Source organism: Anolis sagrei, chromosome 4 (assembly GCF_037176765.1).
Source record: "Anolis sagrei isolate rAnoSag1 chromosome 4, rAnoSag1.mat, whole genome shotgun sequence".
Lineage (NCBI taxonomy): Eukaryota > Metazoa > Chordata > Lepidosauria > Squamata > Dactyloidae > Anolis > Anolis sagrei.
The window spans coordinates 179856172-179883932 of record NC_090024.1 but is presented as its reverse complement, the minus strand read 5'-3'; the positions used below and the strand labels follow the sequence as shown (position 1 = coordinate 179883932).

Sequence of the window (27761 nt, the reverse complement as noted above, 5' to 3'; positions counted from 1 at the left end):
GGGAGTGTGCAAGATAACTAGGGAGGAGAAGGCCAGTGTTGTGATCAGCTTTGGGCACTTCTGTGTCTTGCCTCCCGCGCGGATACCGGGTGCTTTACGGTAGGCTGCCAAGCCGGCGGGCGGGCGGGCGCTTCGACCAGGAAGCCCAGCCAGCCACCCGCCTGCTGCCCTGGCGGAAGTGCCCGGAGGGGTCCCCTTGGAGGCTGCTGCTGCTGCTGCTGCTGCGATGCTGCTTCCCCCGGGGGGCGAGTCTCCGCACCAGCTGCTGGGCCGGCTGCGCTTCCTGAGCGAGGCGGTGGAGTGCTTTCGCCGGGCGGAGCCGCTCCCGCCCGCGCTGTGCTTCGTGCCCCGGGAGGTGCAGTACAAGCTCTGCAAGGACGCCAGCGGGCCGGGCCTGTCCGGGGCGCTGAGCCGGAGCCTGCTCTCCGTCTGGGAGAGCCCCGGCGGCGGAGGAGGCGGAGGCAAGGCCGGGAAGGGAGGCGCCCTCGGACGGGGCGCTATAGAGCTCCGCAAGGGCTCCTGCCTCCGGGCCAGCGGCGAGGAGCACTGCAACGGGCAGGGCCTGTGGGTGAAGCTCACCAGGGTGAGTCGGGGAGGGAGGGAGGGAGGGAGTGTCCCCCGGGAAAGGAAGTTAGAATGCACTCTGCACATGCTCAGGGTCTTGGGTGCATCTATGTTGGAGAACGGATGCCCCTTGAAACGGACCGTGACTGCTGAGTCACAAGCATTCCCTGAACGAAGTAGGAATGCACTTTGCTCATGCTCAGAGGCAATTGTGTCCCACCTTAAGGACATCTGTGCTATAGAATGAATGCAGCCGGACACTACTTTGATTGCTGATTCACAAGCATTTCCTGAACGAAATAGGGAAGCATTTCGTGAACGAAATAGGAATGCACTTTACACATGCTCAGAGGCATCCCTGTTGTCGAATGAATGTAGCGTTATATCACTTTGATTGCTGTTTCACAAGCATTCCCTGAACAAAATAGGGATGCACTTTGCATGTGCTCAGAGGCATTTGTGTCCCACCTTGAGTGCATCTGTGCTGTAGAATGAATGTGGCCTGACACTACTTCGATTGCTAATTCACAAGCATTTCCTTATTGAAGTCAGGATGCACTTTGCACATGCTCAGAGGCATTTGTTCGGAAACTTCAATTAGTTCAACGGGCGGCGGCTAGATTACTCACCGGAGCGTCATACAGGGAGCACACCACCCCCCGTTGTGTCAGCTCCACTGGCTGCCGATCCAGTTCCAAACACAATTCAAAGTGCTGGTTTTGACCTACAAAACCCTTTACGGCTCCAGGCCAGCGTACCTGTCCAAATGTATCTCCTTCTACGTCCCACCTCGGAGTTTAAGATCTTCTGGGGAGGCCCTGCTCTCGGCCTCACCTTTATCACAAGTGAGACTGGTGGGGACGAGGGGCAGGGCCTTCTCAGTGGTGGCCCCTCACCTGTGGAATGCACTCCCCGGGGAAATTAGGTCATCAACATCCCTCCTCTCCTTCAGGAGGAAGTTAAAAACCTGGATTTGGGACCAGGCCTTCAGGTAAGCTGGCAGATGGAGAAAAGACAATGACGACCAGAGTAGGAAAGGACAATGACAATGCTGGATGGATTATGGATTTATAAATCGGTGAACATTTACCACAAAATGATTTTATTGCTGTTATTGTATTGATTTGATTGTTTTAACTAGTAATAACTGTTGATGTTAAATTGTAAATTGTATATTGTATTTTGTGAATTGTTGGGCATCAAATTGTGCCTTTTGTAAGCTGCCCTGAGTCCCCCCTAGGGGGTTGGGGGGGGGGGGTAGAAGCACTCCAAATAAATAAATAAATAAATAAATTAGTGTCCCACCTTAAGTGCATCCCTGTTGTAGAATGATTGCATCCTGACACCCCTTCGATTGCTGATCAAAAGCATTCCCTGAACGAAATAGGAATGCACTTTGCACAAGCTCAGAGGCAATTGGGTCCCACCTTGAGTGCATCCCTGCTGTAAAATGAATGCAGCCTGACACCACTTCAATTGTTGTTTCAAAAGTATTTCCTGAACAAAGTAGGGATACACTTTGCACATGCTCAGAGACACCCTGATTTTTGTTACATCATTGGGTGCATCTATGCTATACAGCGAATTCTGCTTGTTATTAATTGAAAATGTATCCTGACTGCTGAATCACAAACATTTGCTGGAGGAAGTTCAAATGGACTTTGCACATGCTTGGAGACACTTTGGTGTTTTGTACGACCTTGAATGCCTCTATGTTAGCTATAGGCAAACTTTGGCCCTCCAGGTGTTTTGGACTTCAGCTCCTACAATTTCTAACAGCCTCCTGGCTGGGAGTTTGCCCATGCCTGCTATAGAACAAATGTTGCTTGATACTAGTTGAAAATGTACCTTGACTGCAGATTCACAAGTGTTTCCTGAAGGAAGTTGAAATGCACTTTGCACTTTGGTTTTTTTTTTTTTTTTATGACCTTGAGTGCCTCTATGCCTCTATGTCAAACTTCAGCCCGCCAGGATTTTTGGACTTCAACTCCCACAATTCCTAATAGCCAGGAAAGGGTAATAATAATAATAATAATAATAATAATAATAATAATAATTTTATTTGTACCCCGCTACCATCTCCCCAAGGGACTCGGTGCGGCTTACATTAAAGGGATTTCTGGGAGTTGAAGTCCAAATTACCTGAAGGGCCGAATTATGCCCACATCTGCTGTAGAATGAATGTAGTCTGAGCATGTGCAAAGTGCACTCCTACTTTGTTGAGGAAATGCTTGTGAATCGGCAATTGAAGTTGTGTCTCACAGTTCTCTCATCCTGGGTACCCATATCTTCCAATAACCAAGCAAAGCAATAATGTGACCCACAGGGTCTTGTGAAATGCTGATAATGTTTGAAATATGTCTCTGAGTGATACAACAATTGTCCTGAATTAATCTGTCAACCTTTTGCTTGTGAAACTCGGTGGTTGCTGTCACAAGATGTCCAACTCTTTGTCATGCAAGTCAGATGTTCCCACCTCAACATCTTTAAACTTACTCACCCAACGACGCACAGTACTCACATCAACACAATCACCATAAACAGCTTTCAGTCTCTGATGAATCTCCTTTGGGGTGACACCTTCTGCTGTCAAGAAGTCAATGATTGCATGTTGCTTAAGTCACGCAGGGTTCCATACTTCGCACTTTAACAACACAACTGTTCAATGCTAAGGCTTCCTGCCAAAATGGAACTGTAGAGGAGAGTCTACTGAACAAGCCAGTACCTGCTGCATACCAGTACTGCCATCTGTTGAGGAGTTACGAAGGTGGAGGCATTACTTTTCATTCGATCTGTGTAAATCAATTCTACTCAAAGGAGCTGTTCATAAACCAGTGCTGGTCTACAGCGAGTTTCCATGAAAGAAATAAACATTTGTAGTCACAAATATGGTGCCAGTCCATATCTTACACCGTAGTTATGCCCAGAAATATTTCGTTGTGTTTCTGCTGATGCTTGTTTTACAAAGCTCAGGCTTCGTACCAACTACCTGACTTGTATTCTCTCTTTGTAGGAGCAGCTTGAGGAATATAAAACTGGCTGTGACTTGGACGAAGGCTGGATCCTCATGTGCAAACATGCCGATGGTGGAGATAGACTGGTGCCAGTTGAATCCACAGAGAGAATTCAGCGGCAGCAGCAGCTTTTTGGGATAGACTATAAACCTGTGATCAGGTATAAGATGTCAAGCCTTTGGGTGGGTTTTAGGAGGACCATTGGGTGTGAAGGTGAAAGTAAACATTGTACGTGGGCCATGAATCTCTGACATGTATAAATGTTAAGCAATATGCTCTTGTTACAAAATATTAGGCTTCCAATTATTTTGCTAGTAGTACATCAATAAGGAGCATTCTGCCTTCACTCATTTCCCTTTTCTTGATTTGATCCCTTTTGGAATCAGTGATAAAGTTTGCACTATGTGTTCTCAAAGAAAATTGAGATCTTTCAGAGGTTTCAAATGGAAGTGTTTTCTAAAGTACACAAGTAATCACACCCCTTGGTCATGCCCTTTTTGTTTTCTATTCATTCATTGTTTCTTGTTTCCTTGGTGTACGTCATTGTTTCCTTGGTGTATGTTATGTCACCGTCTGGATTAGCTAGTTCAGGATCATGCAAACAGCATGGCGACATTGTTGTGCAATGTAGGAAATTAGGCAATACCTGTACGGTGAAAACATGAAACCAGTTCAGAGTGAAGTTAGGAAGTATCATCATTACTCTGGTGTAATGCTATCACCTTTTAAACACTTGCTTCTATTCAGTCTTGACTTCCAAAATTGATTGATCTGTTTTTCACAGATGTATATGGACAGGTTTACAAATGCCGATAGGTCTGCTGTTCAGGTGAATGCACTTGCATGTATATACATAACATAGCAGCCATTCATATGTTGTCAATAGTGCAATTCATTGGAGTGTTATGTGGTTTCGGATCTGTATGGCCATGTTCTAGCAGCATTTTCTCCTGACATTTCACCTGCATCTGTGGCTCGCATTTTCAGAGGATTTTCTTAGTATATTTTCAATCTGTTTGTTTATTTGTTGGAAGGACAGCAAAAATAATTATGACAAGGATGATAAATATTATGATTCTCATTGATCTTAAATTGTTACACAATTTATCTCATATGCTATGTCCTTATCTCAGCTGCAGCTTTTGCCATTATAGCTTTTTCCCTATTTCTGTTTATCTAAACAGGAGTTAAAGCTTTTTGTTAAAGTTGCCCTTCTTTTGTTCCAGATGGGAGCAAGTGGTGGATGTAACATATTCCCTTCGTCTTGGGACAAAGCCCAAAATCATGGAGCCGGATGCAGCTGCTGTAGAGAGACTCCGGTAATTTGGGACTCCAGAATAAGGTTGTTTGGGATAGCTCTTCAATTGGGAGAGTTTACCTGCAGCACTGAGCATAATTTTTCATATTTTCCAAAAGTGTGGTCAGAATTTGGTTGACCGAGGGCTGAATTTCATTGGCAGTGGTGCTAAAAGAAGGGTTGAAAATATTATTTGGAGGGTATATTTGCTCTTGTTAAGTAGAACACAGTGCTGTGGATTAAAGGGTAAGTAAACGACAGTTTGTTTATTTATTATTTATTTATGACATTTATATGCCGCCTTTCTCACCCCGAAGGGGACTCAGAATGGCTTACAAGATATATATATATATACATACAATATATTTTATTATCAGCATAGTACAATATCAGTATTATATATTACTATATTGTACTATACAATTATATTGTAATATTATTAGTAATATTACATGTAATATAAAAATATAATTATAACATCATATTATTATATTGTATTACATTATAATATTATAAATATTATATGTATATACAATATATTACATGTATGTTAACTAACTCCTTGCTTCTCATTCTGTACCATTAATCCTAATCATTTGGCCTGTTAAGGTTTGTACCCCCGACGTGGAGCTATGAGTGTGATGAAGACCTGGTGCATTTCCTTCATGACCACATTGGAAAGGAGGATGAGAATCTGGGCAGCGTCAAGCAATATGTGGACAGTATTGATGTCTCCTCCTACACAGTAAGGTGTTAATGTGGGGTATGCCCTTGTGTGTCGGTACCTGTTGTAGACAAGCGGAAACGGCTGTGGTTAGATCGATTACAATGGAATCCCATTATTTCCCAGCTGAAGCTTTATTGTATTGTTTACTGCAGACATACTGTTGCAATCCAGCAGTGATAGTCTGGGTTTCTTCACCATCCTCCAGTACCAGTGCTGCTAATAAATGCTCCCAACTAGACCAAGTGTGAGCAAGAAAAATCAGGTTGAATGAGTATAAAATGACTATAAAAACAACTTCTTTGCCATAGGCTTTATTAACAGAGGCATGCCTATGATTAGAACATGGGCAGTGAAGCTTTTCCTATTTCAAGAGTTATGTTCTCTTGGTGGTAGTTTGTTGGGGATAGTGGGATGCTGGTATAAGGAGAAACTGTGTGCTTAGAGCAAGACTTCTTAAACTTTTCCACTTGCAACCCCTTTCGGTCCAAGAAATGTTAGTGACCTCAGGTATATAGGTATATAAAATCAAACATTTAATGATAACAAACCAAAATTTGCAAGGCTTGCTAAACACTATTTTTCTTTGCCGACTACGCAATTGCTTGGGCCCCCTGGTGGCACAGCAGGTTAAACCGCTGAGCTGCTTAACTTGCTGACCAAAATTTGGCAGTTTAAATCTGGGGAGCGCGGTGAGCTCCTGCTGTTAAGACCAGCTTCTGCCAATCTAGCAGTTCGAAAACATGCAAATGTGAGTAGATCAGTAGGTACCACTTTGCAGGAAGGTAACAGCACTCTATGCAGTCATGCTGGCCACATGACTTTGGAGGTGTCTATGGACAATGCTGGCTCTTTGTCTTAGAAATGGAGCTGAGCACCATTCCCCAGAGTCGGACACGACTAGACAATGTCAGGGGAAACCTTTACCTTTACAGTATGATGTACAGCTGAAGCATCTTTTGTAGGGTCCGTTGTAAACTCTGCACAATAAATTCCTGAAAATATCTAAAGCAGCCACTAGGTGACTTTTACTTTTATTGTTGCAATTTTTTGAGACCCCAACATTGAGCTGAGGGGGTCTCATTTAGGGTCGAGACTCACAGTTTAAGAAGCAGTGGTCTAGAGCAGTGTTTCTCAAACTGTGCTACTCCAGGGGTTTTGGACTTCAGCTTCCAGATATCCCAGCTAGCTTACCAGTTGTTAGGAATTGTGGGAGCTGAAGTCCAAAACATCTTGGGGAACACAGTTTGAGAAACTCTGGTCCAGAATTGTAATGATCCAGTCCTTCTTCCATCCTAATATGCTGCTCTTCTTTCTCCAGGAAGAATTCAATGTTTCTTGCCTGACGGACAACCAAGCTGACACCTACTGGGAGAGTGATGGGTCCCAGGGACAGCACTGGGTTCGTCTCAACATGAAGAAAGGGACCATTATTAAGTGAGTTGTGAGAGTTTTCCTTTCCCTTTCCTTTCAAATAACAGTGGAAGGCACTTGGGTGTCCTGAGGCAATTAAATACTCCTTATAATAGTAGTGATGATGATGATGATAATAATAATAACAATTTATTTTTGTACCCGGTATCCATCTTGGGGTGGCTTACATGGAGCCAAGCCCAATCAACACAGAGTGGAGAACCCTGGTCTCCCAGAAACCTAGTTCAACATTCAGCCCATTACATCATCCTGGCTTGTGTGTCTTTCTCCTCATTGTTATTGAATGATCTCAAATTCCATCCTTTAAATTATGGAGTAAAAGTTTGTCCAGTCCTGTGATCTTTGTTCCATATGAGAGACAGGAGCAGGTCACTCCTTATTTCACTGGTTTATTTTTCCCCTCCGATGAAGACCTGTGAAATCCCATTCAGTGGACCCTTATCATCCAGGACTTCTGATGCATCTCAAAATCTGTGGATTCTCAAGTTCCAATATATACAATGTCATAGTAGAATAGTGTTCCTTATATTAAAAAAATCCCACCAAAGTTTGTTTTATTGAAAAAAAACCCTGAAATATTCCCAAGCCATTGAAGCAGAATCCATGGATACAGAAGGCCAACTGTATATGTTTACAAACCCTGAAGCAAGTGATTGGTGTTATATTACTTAGTTCAGCATGGCTGGGTTTTTCTGCCTTGGTCAGACCACACCTGGAATACTGTGTCCAATTCTGGGCACTGCAGTTGAAGGGAGATGTTGACAAATTGGAATGTGTGCAGAGGAGGGCGACTAAAATGATCAAGGGCCTGGAGAACAAGCCCCATGAAGAGTGGCTTAAAGAGCTGGGCATGTTAGCCTGCAGAAGAGAAGGCTGAGAGGAGACATGATGAGGGCAATGGATAAATATGTGAGGGGAAGTCATAGGGAGGAGGGAGCAAGTTTGTTTTCTGCTGCCCAGGAGAGTAGGAGGTGGAACAATGGCTTCAAACTACAGGAAAGGAGATTTCACCTGAACATTAGGAAGAACTTCCTGACTGTGAGAGCTGTTCAGCAGTGGAACTCTCTGTCCCGGAGTGTGAAGAGTCTCCTTCTTTGGAGGCTTTTAAGCAGAGGCTGGATGGCCATCTGTTGGGGGTGCTTTGAATGCGATTCTATTGCTTCTTGGCATGGGATTGGACTGGATGGCCCAAGACGTCTCTTCCAACTCTGTGATTCTATTATTCTCATTCTCTCTCTCTCTCTCTCTCTCTCTCTCTCTTAAAGAAGCCTTTTGGAAACATTTAGATTTTTCCTCTGGAAGTGTTTGTAAGTTTTATAGTGTTATCACTCTTTCTCATCTGTGGAATTGTCTTGTTCAGTATGCATCTTTCCTCCATTTTTGCATCACATCTTTTTTTCACCTTTGGGAGGAAAACACCAAAGAATAACCCAGTGCTTTTCAGTCAAGAGCGTTAGGAGTAACCAGTCTGGAAGCACTCTGTGAAAGTTTATTTTGGAGAAATCCTCCACTCTTGCTAGCTTTCATATCTCCCACTATTGCTCTCTCCCTCTTTTTCAAATGTGCATATTTCCTAAAAATAGAAAATGGGAGGTGGTGGAAGAATGGATACTGACAGACTTGCAGAAACCAAATGCTTTTTCCGGCACTTTGCACTAAAGTCTTTCGGGAATGTTTAAACCTTCCTCTGCTGACAGTAATTCGGATGAATCAGCAGAATTTTTAAAAGCCCAATTAACATGATAAACTTTGGAAGCTATCTTCTTTGCCTAGGACTGTCCTACATTATTTTGTTCTTCCTGCGGTTGTTTGGGCTTTGACAGAATTTCTGTTTCTCCTAGGAAACTCTTCCTCACAGTGGACACAACGGATGAGAATTTCATGCCCAAGAGGGTGGCTGTGTATGGCGGCGAGGGTGACAATCTGAAGAAGCTGGGTGAACGGAGCATTGATGAGTGAGTTAGAGGATAGGCTGTTGCAGAAATGGTGCAAATCTGAAACTAAGCTTCAATCCTGTTTAGAATCCTTCCATATGTAATGTCGACACAAAACTTAGGAATTTCCAGTTTTGTAAAGGAAAGATTGTGATGGTTGATTTTTGGAATGAGTGATAGAAAAGGATAAAATCTTAGTTTTGCATGTGTTGACGCCACAGTGGTTCTCATCCTGTGGGTCCCCAGATGTTTTGGCCTTCAACACCCAGAAATCCTAACAGCTGGTAAACTTGTTGTGATTACTGGGAGTTGTAGGCCAGAACATCTGGGGAACCACTGGTTGATGAAGTGCTGGAGTGACTAGAAACTCTTTCTTTTGTGGATTACTTTAACATGTGTTACTGCAGTGGGCAAAATACAGCTTTTGGACCCAATGTTGTCACCCAGGGAGTCATGGTTTTCCCCCAAAATACTCCCAAGCCATTGTATTGTCGAAGACTTTCATGGCCGGAATCACTGGGTTGTTCTAGGTTTTTTCGGGCTATATGGTCATGGTCTAGAGGCATTCTCTCCTGACGTTTCGCCTGCATCTATAGCAAGCATCCTCAGAGGTAGCCCTTTAGGGATTGTGAGGGATATTTCTGCCATGTTTGGAATCCCCTTGGGTCTGACAATAGTCATGATTTTTGTGAAACCTTAAAAAATATGTCCCACAGATGTATTCATTTATTTATTTACTCTATTTATAACCCGCCTTTCTCTACCCCGAAGGGGACTCAAGGCGGCTTTACAAATGGCAACTATTTCATGCCTTTAGAGCACAACAATACATGTAAGTTAAAAATTTAAATTTAAAAATTAGAATTAAAATGCACATATAAGCATTATAATTACTATTAAAATCACACCATCCAAATGTCCTCTAGGAATGCATTTCTACCATGTTTTTGGCCCAGAACATGACTTTTGCTGCTGTGCTATGCCAAAAACGAGTCACTCAAAATATGGTGAATTGCCCTTCTCATTCCCCAAAACCTTTTTGCATGGCCTTCCTTGGTTCCTACTCCAGGTATATTGTGTCTTATTGCCATTAAGTCAACCTTGTAAATAAGTGTACAAAAATCATTAGCTAGCATTTTACTATTTTGCTGGATTTTGGCACAAAAGGAGCAAGAGCCCAAATGAACTGAAGTAACTCAATGAAAGAAGAGGAATTTGTTCCTCTGTCAGTGCTTTTTGTTTCTATTATGGGAAGAAAATTCTAAGGTGATAATGAACCCAGTGCAGAATGCATTTCTTTCTTGTAGTGCTTTCATGGTTTTCTTTATTGTTTATGATTCCAAACAGGTGCCTCAATATTATTTACATCAAAACAACCTCCATATATTTGGTTAACCTTAGTTTTGGATGGCAAAATGCCTGCTCAGTTTGAAATCTCCTTTACAACCTCTTAAATATGGTCAGTCTAGCAATCTAGGAATTCTGTACATCTGGAACATATGAGGATCTAAAACCATGTGTTCTCCAAGGGAACCATTGGGAAACACTTATGTTGTATATAAATAATGTGGTAAATATTTCTGTAGGCCTTCAGGATACATTCCCTGATGGCTTCCATGTGGCTGTGGTAATATAAAAACCTTTTCTTTCAGTACTAAATATTTTGAGAAGGAACACACAGTGAAATACCCGTAGGGCATATTTTGAATGAATCACCTTACCCTGGTGTCTTCTTGATCATAGGACTTTTATTCCAAACTCACTCATATGTGGATTGGTGGATCACTTTAATTTATTGAAACAGATACTTAAAATCATGGGCAGAGATCCTATTTGATTGTAGCAGCATGTAATTTTTTTGTCTACTGACTTTCCCTTCTGTCCCCATGTGGAACTTCAACTGATGGCAATAAGGTCACCCTGTAGCCAGTCTGAATTTAGTGATTGATAGGGAATTCTGGCCATAATCCAGCTGCGGTTTTGCAACTTGGAAAAAAGAAAATCCAAAGCAATTTTACATCTCTGACATTGCATAAGGACGTACTAGATGTTTCCTTCTGCAACAGCCTTGAAAGTACATATACTTAATGTAACAGGAGGCTACACCATGGTATACCATCAATATAATTACAACTTTGATTTCCAACTTGTGTTCTTCATTCTTCCTTACCCACAAGCTTTCACTAGCTTCAGTGTATGTGCAATTAAAAGGCAAGGATAAGGGCAGATCTTCCCAATGCAAAAGTTAACCCATATTTTTGTGTCTCTAGGAGTTACATCGGGGATGTGTGCGTGCTTGAAGACATGACTGCTCACTTGCCTGTAATTGAAATCCGCATTGTGGAATGCAGAGGTGTGTGTGGATCAGCATGGGGTTGAGTTTATCAATGGAGGTGGGCAGGTACAGTGATTGTAAAGTTCCAGTATGTTTATTTGTTTGGGAATTTTTAATTCCATCCTTTCATCATGAACTCTCAGGATGGCAAATAAATAAAACAACACAGGCAGTTCCAAATTTTAAAATCAGTATATACCAGTGGTTCCCAACCTTTGGTCCATGGACCACCAGTGGTCCACAAGACTGAAAATACGGTCTAAAACCTCACCATTACTACACCGTTGCCTCGAAACCATGTGCAACAAGAGCTACTGGTCTCGCAAAACCCTCTTATAGTGCCAAGGCAATGGGTTGTCGGAAGGGGAGAGGCTAACTACCCACAAAATATTATTATTACCACATCATCTCTAGATTATTAAATATGGTTTTCTGTGGGCGAGCAAATGATGACTACTGGATGGCAAATGTTCTGTATCTGAAACTAGAGCTGATGTGGTCGATCCAATGCAATTTTCTGATGTGATAGATCCAGTGCAATTTTCAAATAACTAAACCAAATCTAAAGTTGACCAAAAAACGATTAGTAACCATTTTGGTACTAATGTTGGAGAGTTGTCCCTGGTCAAAGTGGTCCCAACTAGGTCTTCTAAGTGAGTCACCACTTGACATCTGCTCTGGTTGTGATGGCACACCAGGAAGATCTAATGAGAAACCTAAATGTGTCTGGCTATTTTCCCAGTGACCATCGGTATGCCCTAATTACTATAATTTCCCCAAAATAAAACTCTATAAACAAGATTAAGTTTAACAATTGTTTACTAAATAATCAAGGTGAATTACAACAATGAACAAAGGTGAGAATTGATTATGATAATATAACTCTGAGGTAACAAATTACTATTTCTATGAGGTAAATATAACTATACACTATGGGGGATGATGTAACTATCTATCTATGACAAATATTATCTATCCTTTATTACATATATTATCTTTGAACTATCTATAAGGCAAATACATATTATCTATGAAACGTGGCAAATACAACTATCTATGGAACGTATATTATAAACTTTAGGGCAAATACTATCTATTCTATGGCAAATACGTGATTAGGATGGCCTGTTCAAATTGCTAGGCCAGACCAGACAGTATCTGGCAACTGGCAACAAGCTAAGACCAACAAAGAATGGGAAACGAAGTTCTATAACCAGCCCATTCTGGCTCTGAGACAGAATGGGCTGCACCAACCGAACTCGGCCTCTAGGGGAAACCTAAGCTCTTCCCTAAACTTGGCAAAATGGAACAGTCCAACTGGGAAATGAACAGGCCGAGACTTCACACTGGTCCTTCCTGTGCTTTAGTGAATACCTTCTCCTGTTAAGACAGTAAAGATGAAACAACAAAGTGCATAAAAGATTACAGTGTGATGTGCCATAAGACACCATTATTCTTGTGGCAGCAGATAAATAGGTCCTATAACTATCCAGGAATGCACTTTACTCACCTTTTAGTTTCAAATGAAAAACATGCTAGTTGCAGAGAGAACCTGGTTTATCTCATGGTTCTTTTCCTTTAAGAGCAGACATAAGTTTTTACTCAGCTGACTTGCCTGAGCTGAGTTCTACATCCCTTTTATGCAGATGATGGAATTGATGTCCGGCTCCGGGGCATCAAGATCAAGTCATCCCGGCAACGCGAATTGGGGCTGAATGCAGATATGTTTCAGCCAGCCAACCTAGTGAGGTATCCTCGCCTGGAGGGGAGAGACCCCGATGTGCTCTACCGGCGTGCTGTGGTGATCCAGAGGTATGGAGAAGGGAGTGTTAGTAAGGAATGCCGAGTAGATGTCGGAAAGCATTGAGAACCACAGATAGAAGGTGCAATAAGCAACCTTTCTGTGGCTCTGGAGACAACAGATTTGTGTGCATGCAAAATTGGTCAATAGACATTTTTAAAAAGGCTACATCTATAACCGGGTCAACCTTATGAGGAATATCTTAGGAAACTGGATGTGTTTAGCCTATAGAAGAGAAGACTGAGATGGGACATGATAAAAGGTAAAGTAAAGGTTCCCCTGACATTAAGTCTAGTCGAGTTCGACTCTGGGGAGTGGTGCTCATCTCTATTTCTAAGCTGAAGAGCTGGCATTGTCCAAACACACCTCTAAGGTCATGTGGCCAGCATGACTGCATGCAGCACTATTACCTTCCCACTGAAGAGGTACCTGTTTATCTACTTCATGTTTTCGAAATGCTAGGTTGGCAGGAGCTGGACCTAACAGCAGGAGCTCACCCCACTCCCCTGATTTGAACTGCTGACCATTTGGTCAGCAAGTTCAGCAGCTCAGAAGTTTAACCCGCTGCACCACCAGGGGGACATGATAGCTTCCTTTAAATATCTGGATGTCATGTTGAAGATGAGCCAACTTGTTCTCTGCTGCTCTGATTTGATATATTGTTATAATGCATTGTCATGGCACTATTGTGTGTTATTTTGTAAGCCGCCCCAGGTCCCTATGGGAGATGGCAGTGGGGTATAAATAAATTATTATTATTATTATTATTATTATTATTAATGGATTCAAATTACAAGAACAGAGATTCCATTAAACATTAGAGAGACTTCTTTTCTGTAAAAAATTGTTCGATAGTGAAATAGATTTTCTCAAAAGGCAGTAGACTTTCCATCTTTGAGGGTTTTTAAACAGACGTTGGATTAGCATCTTTCAGGATCACTTTAGTTGTGTATTTCTGCAAGGAAGAGTGTTGGACTAGATGACCCTTGTGGTCCCTTCCAACTCTTAAGATTTTATGATTGTTCATCTCTTTGCAACCTTTGCTGAAGACCTGCTTATTTATATTCTTCTATCAATAAGCCTATTGGTATTTTCAGACACATATGAATGGTATGATTCAGTGTGAGCTGAAACGTTTGGTGCTACATTTGTTCTGTTTGTATTGCTTTTTCAATTGTATTTAAATTATATATTTTTCATTTTGGTTTTGTTATTAATCTTCAATTGATTGCTTTTCACTAGGTGTGAAAAGCCCAGAGAAAATCTTGTTATAATTGAGAGAGACAAACATTTCCGAAATAAATGAGGCTTGATAGTGTTTGAAGAAGCAGGTGCAAGTGTGTTCATTCAAATGAACATATGGCATGATAGCAAATATCCTGGCTGCCAAAATTTAGTGAATTTCCTCCAAGTTTTTTCACACTGTGCATTTTGATTTTGACAGGTTTATCAAGATTTTAGATAGTGTTCTGCATCACCTTGTCCCTGCCTGGGATTACTCACTTGGCACCTTCAATCATCTCAAGGTGAGGCTGAAGTCTATCTAATATGCCAGTTTCTGTGTTGTCTCACTTGGGCAAATATGACAGAAACTTGTTTTCTATTGAGCAGTTCAGCCTAGGAGGAGTGTTTGACCCAGAAAAAACAAAGAAACTAAATAAACAAAAGTCTCTATGTCTCTTTCGACTTTGTGTTGTCGAAAGCTTTCATAGCCGGAATCACTGGGTTGCTGTGAGTTTTCGGGGGTGTATGGTCATGTTCCAGAAGCATTCTCTCCTGACATTTCACCCACATCTATGGCAGGCATCCTCTGAGGTTGTGTGGTCTGTTGGAAACTAAGCATGGGAGGTTTATATATATGTGGAAAGTCCAGGGTGGGAGAAAGAACTCTTGTCTGTTGGAGGCAAGTGTGACTATTGCAATTAATCCCCTTGATTAGCATTGCAAGGCCTTGCAGCTTCAAGGCCTGGCTGATTCCTGCCTGTGGAATCCTTTGTTTGGAGGTGTTAGCTGGCCCTGATAAATGTGGGTGAAACGTCAGGAGAGAATGCTTCTGGAACATGGCCATACAGCCCGGAAAACTCACAGCAACCAAGGTTAACTTTGCTGTCCTTCTTCCTGCAGGTAAGGAAGGTTTGTGGGAAGAACAGGCTATATAGCAGAAGCAGTATAGGAACTGTTACTGGGAAGCTTTCCTTCTGTGATCTGGCACATTGAAATGAAGCTATCTTATTTTAATACAGGGTGGCTATGCTAGACATGTATTTTCTTTCTCAAGGTGACAGAATACCCTATCTAGACTCTTCTTTCTAGAGCTCTATTACCGTTTTGGTATGTTTTTCCAAACTGAAATGTGAAAGAAGAGGGATAACACTTCAATTGCATCATCTGAGAATTTCTTCTAGAGAGTCAGAAGTAATAATGAGCCCACAGATCTCGGCTTTTTCTCTGACCATTACAGAGGAAGTTATTGGTAGCATCATGCCAATTTACCATATATACTCGAGCATAAGCCAATTCGAATATGAGCCGAGACAGCTAATTTTACCTTAAAAAACTGGGAAAACTTATTGACTCGTGTATAAACTGAGGATGAAAAATGCAATAGCTGGTAAATTTCAAAAATAAAAATATATACCAACCTACAGCAACCCAGTGATTCCGGCCATGAAAGCCTTCGACAATACAGTAATGGAACATGCTAGTTGGGGGAAATAATCGTGTTATTAGAATATATTGTTGTCCAACTCTAATTTGTTCCTAACAGCACATCAAGCAGTTCCTGTTGTTGTCCAAGCGGCGCACAATGCTAATCACTCAGTGCCTCAAGGACTCTGAGACTAGCAAGCCCAACTTCATGCCACGGCTGTACATCAACCGACGGTTGGCCATGGAGCATCGTGACAATCCAGCATTGGACCCCAGTTGCAAAAACACTGTGTTTGCCCAGGTGAGGATGGCTCACCCACTGCATCTCCCTCTCTATGGTTATTCCACACCTGCTGGAGTGGAAGCAAGAGCAGAGAAGCATCTGGCTGTGTTCCCATAGTCCAGTGGTTCTCAATCTGTGGGTGCCTAGATGTTTTGATCTTCAACTCCCATAAATGCTAACAGCTGGTAAACTGGCTGGGATTTCTGGGAGTTGTAGGTCAAAACACCTGAGGACCCACAGGTTGAGGGCCACTGCCATAGTCAGACCTGAAACAATTGAACCATCTGCTAGACTCCTGGAGGACTCCAATGATGATGGAATCATCATCGCCAGATATTTCTCTAGTCTCCTTCTGCTGTCCACCAGTCTCAGAATGGCTGTGGGGCTTGTAGCAGCTCTGTGGTAAATCATGGGTATGTGAATAGTCAGCTGTAACATATTGTACGACTCCTGTATCCACGAGGGTTTTGTTCTTGAACCATGGTAACAGGAAACCATGAATTATAAATAGTGAAACCTTTTGGAATAAATTACTTCCAGCAAAAGCATGCCGTAGAATTTCCCAGAGGAGTTTCTCTCAACCTGGGTGTCAGGGCACCTGAGGGAATCTCAAGGAGGTGTCAGAGGGGTTGCCAAAGACAATCAGAAAACACAGTATTTTCTGTTGGTTATGCGGTTCTGTGTGGGAAGTTTGGTCCTATTCTATGGTTAGTGGGGTTCAGAATGCTCTTTGATTATAGGTGAACTATAAATCCCAGCAACTACAACTCCCAAATGTCAAGATCTCTTTTCCCCAAACTCCATCAGTGTTCATATTTGGGCATATGGAGTATTCGTGCCAAGTTTGGTCCAGATCCATCATTGTTTGAGTCTACAGTGTTCTCTGGATGTAGGTGAACTACAAATCCAAATCTCAAGGTCAATGCCCACCAAACCCTTCCAGAATTTTCTGTTGGTCATGGAAGTTCTGTGTGCCAAGTTTGGTTCAAGTCCATCGTTGGTGGAATTCAGAATGCTCTTTGATTGAAGGTTAACTATAAATCCCATCAACTACAACTAACTCCAAAGTGACAAAATCAATCCCCTCAACCCCACCAATATTCAAATTTGGGTGTATCGGATATTTGTTCCAAATTTGGCCCAGTGAATGAAAATACATCCTGCATGTCAGATATTTACATTACAATTCATAACAGTTGCAAAATTACAGTTATGAAGTAGCAACGAAAATAATTTGATGGTTGGGGGGCACAACAACATGCAGAACTGTATTAAAGGCATTAGGAAGGTTGAGAACCACTGGCCCAGAGGATATAGAAAATTCCTAGAGATTACATATTTTGTTGAATGCAGGTACCAGTTCTTTAGGTACAGGTATTTTACTGTAGTTCTGAAAGTGGAACTTGTATACTCAGCCATATAGGATGCTGGTTAATATTTGCAGAAAAAAATCCTCTACTTCTTCAGTACTTATTTCATACCCTCTTGTTTTAAAAAAACATACCAAAAGCATCAGGGTCATGCAGGGGGGACATTTTCCTGCTGTGCTGTTTGTAAGAACTATTGCCCGGGATTACTGCCTTTTTCATTTAATTACTGCCTTATGTGTCTACCTTTTTAGGTGTATGAGGGCCTGAAACCTTCAGACAAGTATGAGAAACCACTGGATTATCGGTGAGTGCATTCATAATTGTCTCGAGACCCATCTGTATAGTTTCTCTGCCTCTTCCACCACACAAAATCCATCACGTACCAAAGATTCCAGGAATTTAATAGCTTTTGAACCAAGCAGAATTAGGCCAGTGTTGCTCTTGGCCCTGGAAACTTCATCAAAATGTAGTGTTTGTTGCTGTCTTACCTAAGACCCTTCCACGCAGCCATATAACTCAGAAAATCCCACAATATCTGTTTGGAACTGGGTTATCTGAGTCCACACTGCCATATATTCCAGTTCAAAGCAGGAAATGTAGGATTTTATTCATCTGTGTGGAAGGAGCCCTAGATAGCTTCAAGAGCTCATTTTTCTTTTATCCCAGGTGGCCACTGCGTTATGACCAGTGGTGGGAGTGCAAATTCATTGCTGAGGGCATCATCGATCAAGGTAAGTTGTAGACTTTCAGATTTGTGTTTTTCAGAAAAAGAAGAAGGCACTCAGAAACAAGCATCTAGCAATCATGGTTACCGGGGGAGGGGGGAGGGGGGAGGGGGGTCAATCTGGATGTTTATCCAATAGCACTCCAAGGATTCCGCTCCTCTGTCCCTGATCACAATATTTATATCCTGTCCATCACCACCACCATGATATCTGGAGCTAAAAATCTGAGTTAAATGTGAGCTAAGTGTGAGCTTATTATCTTTTCTCTTCCAACGTAATAACTGTGGAGGCTTGAACCAGCATCATATTGAACAGGCAGTTTGCAAAATGTAAATCTTGCAAATCTTGGTTCAAGAATGTATCTACCCGTATTTCTTCAACTGTAAGAGGCCACTGATTGTAGGATATACCCAAATTTCAGTACCAACACCACCAACAAAAATACATAAGATACACAGTTGTGATTCTAAGACACACCCCATTTTTATAGATGTTTACATGAGGAAAAAGGGCCCCCTAGTGGTACAGTGGGTTAAACCCCTGAGCTGTTGAACTTGCTGACCGAAAAGTTGACAGTTCAAATCCAGGGAGCGGGGTGAGCTCCCACTGTTAGCCCCAGCTTCTGCCAAACTAGCAGTCTGAAAACATGCAAATGTGAATAGATCAATAGATACCGCTTCTGCAGGAAGGTAACAGTGCTCCATGCAGTCATGCTGGCCACATGACCTTGGAGGTGTCTACGGATAAAGCCAACTCTTCGGCTTAGAAATGGAGATGAGCACTACCCCCCAGAGTCAGACACAACTAATGTCAGGGGAAACCTTTACCTTTTATATGGGGAAAAAGTGTATCTTAGAATTGAAGAAATACAGCATATGTTCCTTTGGACGTCCAGGAAAGCTGAGATTCTGCCAGGAATCATGTCTTGCTCTGGATGATCCAGAATGTTTGCTCCTTTTTCTAATCTTAGCCAGCTGCAGAAGCATCTCAACAAACTATGAAAGTTCAGGCTTTATTTTGTTTATCAGACATCTCAACTCGGCATGACCTAGTAATTTAGATTATTAGGGAAGACACTGTCCTTTACCAGATGTCACGATGAACCAAGGTCTGTAGCTTCCTTAGCCACACCTGCAGTGAATGACAGGCAAACCAAGCCTGTTGGTGCTCTTGGGTGTTTTGTATGCAGTGGACGGTGACTCATTTTGAAAGCAAGAAGACTTGAAATTTAGGTTAAAATGCACTTGAGAGTCTTAAGTAGCTGGTGGCGGTAAAATGAAGTCATTCAACTTGCTTGTTTCCACTTTTCTTTTCTCTCTCAGGTGGTGGTTTCCGGGATAGCATTGCTGACATGTCTGAGGAGTTGTGTCCTAGTTCATCTGAGACCCCTGTGCCCCTGCCCTTCTTTGTGCGCACATCCAACCAGGTACTTCTCCCTTGCTTAGGCCAAACTTTTTTTGCGATGAAGATGTGGATTAGGGCAAGCTCTGGAGAAAGAAGAGTGTGCAGGAGTAACAGATAGTGTAGTTGCCAAAGCATCTCCCGGATCCTTCCTTGCTGCCATCAGATTAACTTTTCTACAAACCAAATCTTGTTCCCTTTTATATCAGTCATCATTCTGCTTAGTTCTGTAGCTTAGTTAATTTAGTTTGCTCCTGTAGCAGGAGAACAGTGTTTTATTGAAAGTGAATTGTGTTATTTACCTGTTTGTTTACAATAATTATTATGCTCATATCAAAACTGGGTTTGGAAGCCCTGTTGTGCATCTGTTGGTCTTTCTAACAAAGGTGGGTCATATCTTGAAGATTAAACTGTTGTTAGTCTGTGCTGATGGTCCTCGTTCTGTAGCTTGCACAGGGCAATCCAACAACAGTGCCTTTTGTTTCAGGGCAGTGGTACTGGAGAGGCCCGCGATATGTATGTCCCCAACCCTTCCTGCAAGGAGTTCACCAAATATGAGTGGATTGGACAGATCATGGGTGCAGCTCTACGTGGCAAGGAGTTCTTGGTGAGTGTCACACTGGGACTGATCTCTCCTTGATCCTTGTTATTTTCTGCTCCACATAGATGCTGGATTCAGATAGAGGGTTTTGGGTCAAGAACTTTCCTCTAAATAAAGAATTCATAAGAAATTAAGCAACAGAAGCATTCCTGCTCAAAGAAATTTTATTCTCTCCTTTAATTAACAATTTCCTTTAAACTCAGGATGTTACTTTGGACTCATAAGACCCTGTGCAGTTTGGCACCAATTTGTCTGAAAGGCTACTTTTTCTTGTATGGATCATCTCTCTCTTTATATTTGGGGTTGTGGGCTCTCCCTATAGTATCGTGGACTGTTGGAGCCCATTTATTGTTGGGCAGTGGAGGGCCTTTTCACTTGTGGCTCCCATCATATGTAAAAATTTTCAAGCAGAGATTAGGCATGTTCCGTTTCAGCCATTTAATTCATGATTTCGTACAGTTTGTTTCATTTGGATGGCACAAAACGGTACAGCCCACCCTCTGGTATAGAAATATCAGTGAAAAACGAACGGAAAGTGGGAACGGTAACCATTTGGTTGCCTGATTTTTGGTGCTCAGCTGCAGGTCCTGGCAGGCATGGGCGCTTTAGGCCTGCAAGGCACACATGCTCTCTTCTTGGAAAGAGAGTGTGTGTGTGGTGTGCAGGCCCAGAAGCCACCCACGCCTGCTAGTGCCTAAAATTGAGGGGAAGGGGAGCATGGGAAGCCACCCATTGCTGTCAACGGGACAAAAATATTTGTTTTTTCAGACCTAGAATAAAAAAAGCTCATTCGGAAAGGCGTCAGTTTTCGAGAGAGGTGTTCAAAAATGAAAAGAGGGCCTTACAAATGAAACAACCAGAAACAAATAGTGATTCTATACAAATGCACAATTTTGAGCGTTGCTACCATCAAGTGAAGACCCTTTATCCAGGCGTTTTCCTGATTGTTCAGTCTATCAGTTACTCTTATTTCTTTAATGAATAAATTGGATTGATTGCTGCATTGTTTTTAACTGTTGGCTTTATTGGATCTCTTTCTCTGAAAATAATTTCACAATAAAAAGTGCCACTAAAATAATTCTAAATAAATTCATAAATTCACAAGGAAATTACAGTGGAAAGCAAAGTTTTGCAACATCAGCCATCTCTTTCTTTTGTCTCCAAGGTCCTGGCCTTGCCTGGCTTTGTCTGGAAGCAACTGACAGGGGAGGAAGTGAGCTGGAGTAAAGATTTCCCTGCTATTGACTCCATGTTGGTGAGTTATTGATGGAAATGCATCTTGTGTCAGTGTGGAAATGTAGAGCAAAGGCCCCTCTCTAATACTTTTGTGCATTGTCTGTACATTTGAGGTGCCAACGTGGCAGAGCAACATTGTTAATCTTGTTTTATAAATGTAGCAGAGCAGAACATAATTAATGCAGCAGTTGGCAAACAAAGACACATTGTGTGTTATCCCTATCCAAAATGATTGGGGACAGATTTTTTTGTATTTCAGAATTTGGAATAGTGTAGCTGCCAATATAATGCCTGTATCTACATATATACATGCATAATATTGGTAATGCAACCCACATCTAAACATTAAATTCAATGACATTTCATATTCAACTTAAGACACATAGCCTGTAGATAATGCAATCTTTCCTCTCTTCATATTGCCAGGTGAAGCTTTTGGAGATGATGGAAGTAATGGACAAGGAGACATTTGAGTTCAAGTTTGGGAATGAGTTGACCTATACCACAGTGTTGAGCGACCAGCGCATGGTTGAGCTGATTCCTAATGGCACTCGGACGGTGGTGCACTATGAAGACCGCATGGATTTCATCCACCTGGTCCAGGAGGCACGGTTGAATGAGAGCAAAGAGCAGGTAGTGCAGCATGCATTTGGTATCATATGATCTCACCTGACTTTCCTATAGTCCCATCCATTGCCAAGTCATTGTCTTTCTTTCTTTGCTGTGTGCCTTGTTCTTTGGATGTTCTAAGAGAGAATTGCTCAGCTAACATAAGTATCCTTAGACCTTGCGCTGAGCTATAAATATCACTGCAGAACTGGAGAAAGTGTGGCTTGTGGACTATATGCTGTTCTGAGGCCCCATTTTGCAACACTCACAGCCCTCCCAGCCCAGTTTTGTATTTATAAATGGCTTTGGGGGGTTAGTGGGAAAATATGTTCCCCAAACTGCCATAAATATAATAGCCTGGGTTCATTTCTCCTGATTATGTGAGCCAACTCATACTCAGAAGTGATGCTGCAACCAGAAATGGATAGTGGAGCAGTTCTGGGGAGTAGGATGGTTCTTGTCTTGTTCATGGTTGGAAGTTTCTGCATGATAGTTTAGGTATTCCTCAATGTCTTAAAATGGAAGAGTGTATTGTGTTTCTTTTTTTCACACTTTTATCTCTTTTTAACATTGGTCAAATTGTATGTAAAAGAATCACACATATAATGTATGCTTCTAGCTGATAGGAAGCCATCAACTAGAAGGATACATTAAATATGTAAGAGGGAGAATCTAATGAAAGCCACAAAGACAAAACCCTAAACTCTCACTACGTTTAGTGAAATAATGCGCCATAGACTTCTAAACTATACCTACGGAGTTTTTATAAATTATAAAGGGAGCGAGGTCCCTCTTACAAAAGGAGTGTTAGGCTAATACCAGATAAGTGGCTTATGGATTTCTTCCCATCTGTCCACTTAGTACTGATGGTTATTAATTAATTAATTAATTAATTAATTGCTGTATTTGTATACTGCCCTTCTCAGCCCTCAGGTGACTCAGGGCGGTTTACAGAGGCAACGATTTGATGTCCAATACACTATAAAACATTTTAAAGCATGAATTGTTGTTGTTGTTCATTCGTTCAGTCATTTCCGACTCTTCGTGACCTCATGAAACAGCCCACGCCAGAGCTCCCTGTCGGCTGTCACCACCCCCAGCTCCTTCAAGATCAGTCCAGTCACTTCAAGGATGCCATCCATCCATCTTGCCCTTGGTCAGTCCCTCTTCTTTTTTCCTTCCATTTTCCCCAGCATAACTGTCTTCTCTAAGCTTTCCTTTCTTCTCATGATGTGGCCAAAGTACTTTATGAATATGTAATATAAAACCATAACAATAGTATTAAAATCATACATCAATTACGTCTCCTAATAAAAAACATTGTCCAATCTTGTCGTCCAGTCGTTCCAATTCCTATGTCTTTTACCATGTATTTTCAAACGCCTTTTTCAAACAACCAAGTCTTGACTCTTTTCCGAAATGTTAAGAGGGAGGGGGCTGATCTAATGTCCCCAGGAAAGGCGTTCCATATTATTATTATTATTATTATTATTATTATTATTATTATTATTATTTCTTCCTTCTTGTCTCTCAGATTGCAGCCATGCAAGCTGGACTTCTCAAAGTGGTACCTCAAGCTGTTTTGGATCTACTCACATGGCAGGAACTGGAGAAGAAGGTCTGTGGTGATCCAGAGGTTACAGTTGAGGCCCTGAAGAAGCTCAGTAAGTGTGGTAGACGTAGCGCTGTCCCCATTAGCAGTTTACATTGTGACATCCTCATCAATCACGTTCAGTTTTTACTATCTCTGAAATTGTAGATTCCGCATCACTGTGGAAGTGAACAAAGCCTATCTGTAACAGAATACGATTTGACTATTTAATGTTTATTAGCAGCCTTTGTGTCTCACCTCTCTGTTTAAAAAGTGTTGAGGGTTACGAAGAGCACATTAACAATAACTGAAAAAGATACTCAAATGTATATTCAGTGCCCTTAAGTTACTCTTAATGGTGGCACACAGTGTAAGAGTGCTTTACACAGGCAATCACTACAGCTCCCCATCATCAGCCCTAGGACTCAGTATATCATTGCAATAGTCAGCCATCCTCCGCCAGTGGCCATTCTGTTTCAGGTGGAAAATGAGGGACTGAGATGTGTTTGCCTGTATTCCCATGGATCAAGGACCTCTTCCAACAAGCTCCACCCAAACTTTCAGAGATCTCAGTGGATATGTCATAGGTCTGCATCTGGATATGGGGACATAGCTAGATGCTTCCTTGATTCCCTCCATTTTCCTACTCCAGCCTTGAATTGATCATTGAGTGCTTCTATTGAAGCAACACAGTGAGTTGGAGTTCATCATTGCAGAAGCGAATAGGCAATACTAACCTCCACAAGACAAAACATTTTTTAAACAAAAATCACAAACATCAGGTGAAATTATATGAGCGTAGGTCACCATAAGGATGCCTATGGCATCTTCCATACTCAGTTGTTCATATAATACATACGTAAGTTGTAATGGGCATATTCAAAGCAAGTAAACAAATAGGTTTTAATAATAAAGATTTAGGAAAATAACAGGGCTAGTGGGTAATTCAAATAAAAGAGATCCAAAAAATTAGAAGGCAATTTTAATTTTTTTTATCCTGAGACTGTTCTGCGTAAATACAAATGAATCTTCTTTCCTTCTACTCTTCAGTTGGGCCTTCATATATTATGCCAAAGTGATTCCCCACCCTGAACACTTCCCCTTCTCGTCTGCACTGTATTTATGTTTCAGTTTTCCCCTTTCCTTCCAGCTCGCTTTGAGGATTTTGAACCACCAGACACCAGAATCCAATATTTCTGGGAGGCCTTGAACAACTTTACTAATGGTGAGTGAGTATCATGTGATGAAGGGGAAATTGCTGTGTATTCGACTGTGTTTTCAGTGTGTTAGGAGATTCTTAACAATTGGTTTGAATCATAACCACCCCACTATAGGATCCCTTTCTTGAAGAAGAGAATCATCTGCATGGGCTCTTCAGTCCTTTTGATTATATTATTTGATCAACTACCAATTAGAAAAAAAGTTAGAGCAGCAGTTCATGCTATTGTCACACTTCATACCACTGTGTTACAGTTCATAATATTGTCAATTTCAAAACAAAATGCTTTCTGGGTTGCTGTGAGTTTTCCGGGCTGTATGGCCATGTTCTAGAAGCATTTTCTCCTGATGTTTCACCCACATCTATGGCAGGCATTCCCGGAGGTTGTGAGGTTTGTTGGAAACCAGGCAAGTGGGGTTTATATATCTGTGAAATGTCCAGGGTGGGAGAAAGAACTCTTGTCTGCTTGAGGCAAGTGTGAATGTTGCAATTGATCACCTTGATTAGCATTGAATAGCCTTGCAGCTTCAAAGCCTGGCTGCTTCCTGCCTGGGGCAATCCTTTGTTGGGAGGTGATTAGCTGGCCCTGATTGTTTCTTGTCTGGAATTCTCCTGTTTTTGAGTGTTGTTCTTTCTTTACTGTTATTGTTTTAGATTTTTTTAAAATACTGGTAGTCAGATTTTGTTCATTTTCATGGTTTTCTCCTTTCTGCTGAAATTGTCCACATGCTTGTGGATTTCAGTGGCTTCTCTGTGTGGTCTGACATGGTAATTGTTAGAGTGGTCCTCGGTGGTGGCCCCCCGACTCTGGAACTCATTCCCCAGGGACATTAGACATGCCCCAACGCTGGCAGTCTTTAGGAGGAGCCTGAAACGTGGTTGTTCCAGTGTGCCTTCCCAGAATAAGGAAATCTCTCAGCAATATGCCCTCATAATGCACTTTAATACTGATTTAGGATTGACGGCGTTCCCTCATTTCTCTCTGAAAATCCTATCCCAGTTATATCTTACCTTGTTCACGTCAGCATATTTTCAATTTTAATCTATTACATTTGGCCCAGCCATTTTTAAAATGTTTATATGTCACTGTTGATTGTTTATTTTCTGTTTATGTGATTTATATGATTTGTATTTTATTGATTGTTTTATTGATGTTGTGTCATTGATGTTTTGTTTATTGATGTATTTTAGGCTTGACCTCATGTAAGCCACACCGAGTCCCTTGGGGAGATAGTAGCGGGGTATAAATTAGATAGATAGATAGATAGATAGATAGATAGATAGATAGTCTCTTCTCAAATAATATACTGTGTCCAGGTTGGTTCATCAGGTGCTCTGCTACGACAACACATTAAAATGCTTTCCTCCATTTGAGAGACTTCATTTTCATTCACACCATAAACACCGATAAACTCCCTTTCTAGCATGTGCTCTGGCTGTCAACTTCTCTTAGGTCTATCTTGGTTTCTGGGTTTCAAGCCTTGGATTTTGGGTATCAAGTTAGGCTATAACCCAACATATTTACTGGGCAGGTCTGTTGAGAAAAGAGAGATTTGTAGTGAGAACCGCTTGGAAGTTTCTAATGCTCGTGCGCTCTTTTCCTCAGAGGATCGCAGCCGCTTCCTGAGGTTTGTTACTGGAAGAAGTCGTCTTCCTGCTCGAATTTATATCTATCCTGATAAACTAGGGTGAGTATTGTTTCTCCTTGTGCGCAAGCTCTTTCTTGGTTGTATGTCTTGGGAGATACTTTCCCACTGAGGTCACTGTCTTGTTCTTTCTGCTTCCAAAGCTCTGAGACCACCGATGCCCTTCCTGAATCATCTACCTGCTCCAGCACACTCTTTTTGCCCAACTATGCCTCGTAAGTATGGCTCCAAAAACCTTTAGTAAAAGATCATCGTGGCACAGACCCAAGAAGGACAGGTGAAAAGTTTGAGACAGCCAAAGGAGAAACAATGTATTGTCAAAGGCTTTCATGGGTTGTTGTAGGTTTTTCGGGATTTATGGGCATGTTCTAGAAGCATTCTCTCCTGACATTTTGCCTGCATCTATGGCAGGCATCCTCAGAGGAGAAACAGCTGTGGAGGGCAAAGTGGGCTGAATAATGACCAGGGAAATGAAACCCACAACCCATAGCAAAGGGAATGGAAGAGAATGATTTGGGTGAGATTGAAGTGAAGAGAAAGGGCTAAGAAAGAAATCAGTGCACAGGAAGGCATTGCTAAAGTCAAGACCAACACATATGGAAATGGGATTGTTGCTGTAGTGATGAGGTCAGGGGTGGTTTGGTCATTACTAGAACGGATGTGGAAATATAAACATATCTTTCCTCTTTCATTTACAGTGCCAAGGTCTGTGAAGAAAAGTTGCGCTACGCAGCATATAACTGTGTGGCCATTGACACAGATATGAGTCCATGGGAAGAGTAACAGCAAATGGGAGAGTTTCCATCCCATTCTTCCACCTTTTGTAGTTGCCGTGTGCAGGAATCTCTCACTGACGGTTTACCATGTCCCAAGCTCCAGAAAACATGTATGGGGTTGGACTAGACGGCCTATGTAATCTCTTCCAGCTCTATGATTCTATGTGTATATATATAATAACTTACCAAAAATGAAGTCTGCATAGTATAGATATCATGTCAGGAGCGACTTGAAAAACTGCAAGTCGCTTCTGGTGTGAGACAATTGGTTGTCTGCAAGGACGTTGCCCAGGGGATGCCCAGATGTTTTGATGTTTTACCATCCTTGTGGGAGGCTTCTCTCATGTCCCCACATGGGGAGCTGGAGCTGAAAGACCGAGCTCAATCCACTCTCCCTGGATTTGAACCGCAGACCTCTCGGTCAGCAGTCCTGCCGACGCAAGGGTTTAACCCATTGCACCACTGGGGGCATCCTAGCCTGTATAGTACTGATAAGCAAATGGAAGTGTCTGCAATTTCATGTCAAGTCCAGCAAATAAATGATAAAAATTA

At 41.9% G+C, this 27761-nt stretch overlaps 1 protein-coding gene across 1 annotated transcript; it reads left to right on the top strand.

Annotated features, from left to right (window-relative positions):
- The first annotated feature begins 160 nt into the window (after positions 1-160).
- Positions 161-27761, top strand: HECTD3 (HECT domain E3 ubiquitin protein ligase 3). Its single transcript, XM_060773405.2, has 21 exons — positions 161-583; positions 3578-3738; positions 4805-4897; positions 5485-5620; positions 6921-7036; positions 8875-8988; positions 11238-11320; positions 12949-13114; positions 14548-14629; positions 15871-16053; positions 17657-17709; positions 18072-18136; positions 19453-19556; positions 20019-20138; positions 21298-21387; positions 21795-22001; positions 23512-23641; positions 24719-24793; positions 26394-26475; positions 26577-26648; positions 27132-27761. Exons 1-21 carry the CDS (start codon positions 227-229, stop codon positions 27214-27216), a joined length of 2574 nt encoding a protein of 857 aa, XP_060629388.2. The 5' UTR covers positions 161-226; the 3' UTR covers positions 27217-27761.

Coding starts and splice junctions, on each gene's coding strand:
- HECTD3 (XM_060773405.2), top strand. CDS start 227: ATGCTGCTTCCCCCGGGGGGCGAGTCTCCGCACCAGCTGCTGGGCCGG. Junction 5,621..6,920: donor TTGATGTCTCCTCCTACACA/GTAAGGTGTTAA, acceptor TTCTTTCTCCAG/GAAGAATTCAATGTTTCTTG. Junction 16,054..17,656: donor AAAACACTGTGTTTGCCCAG/GTGAGGATGGCT, acceptor CTACCTTTTTAG/GTGTATGAGGGCCTGAAACC.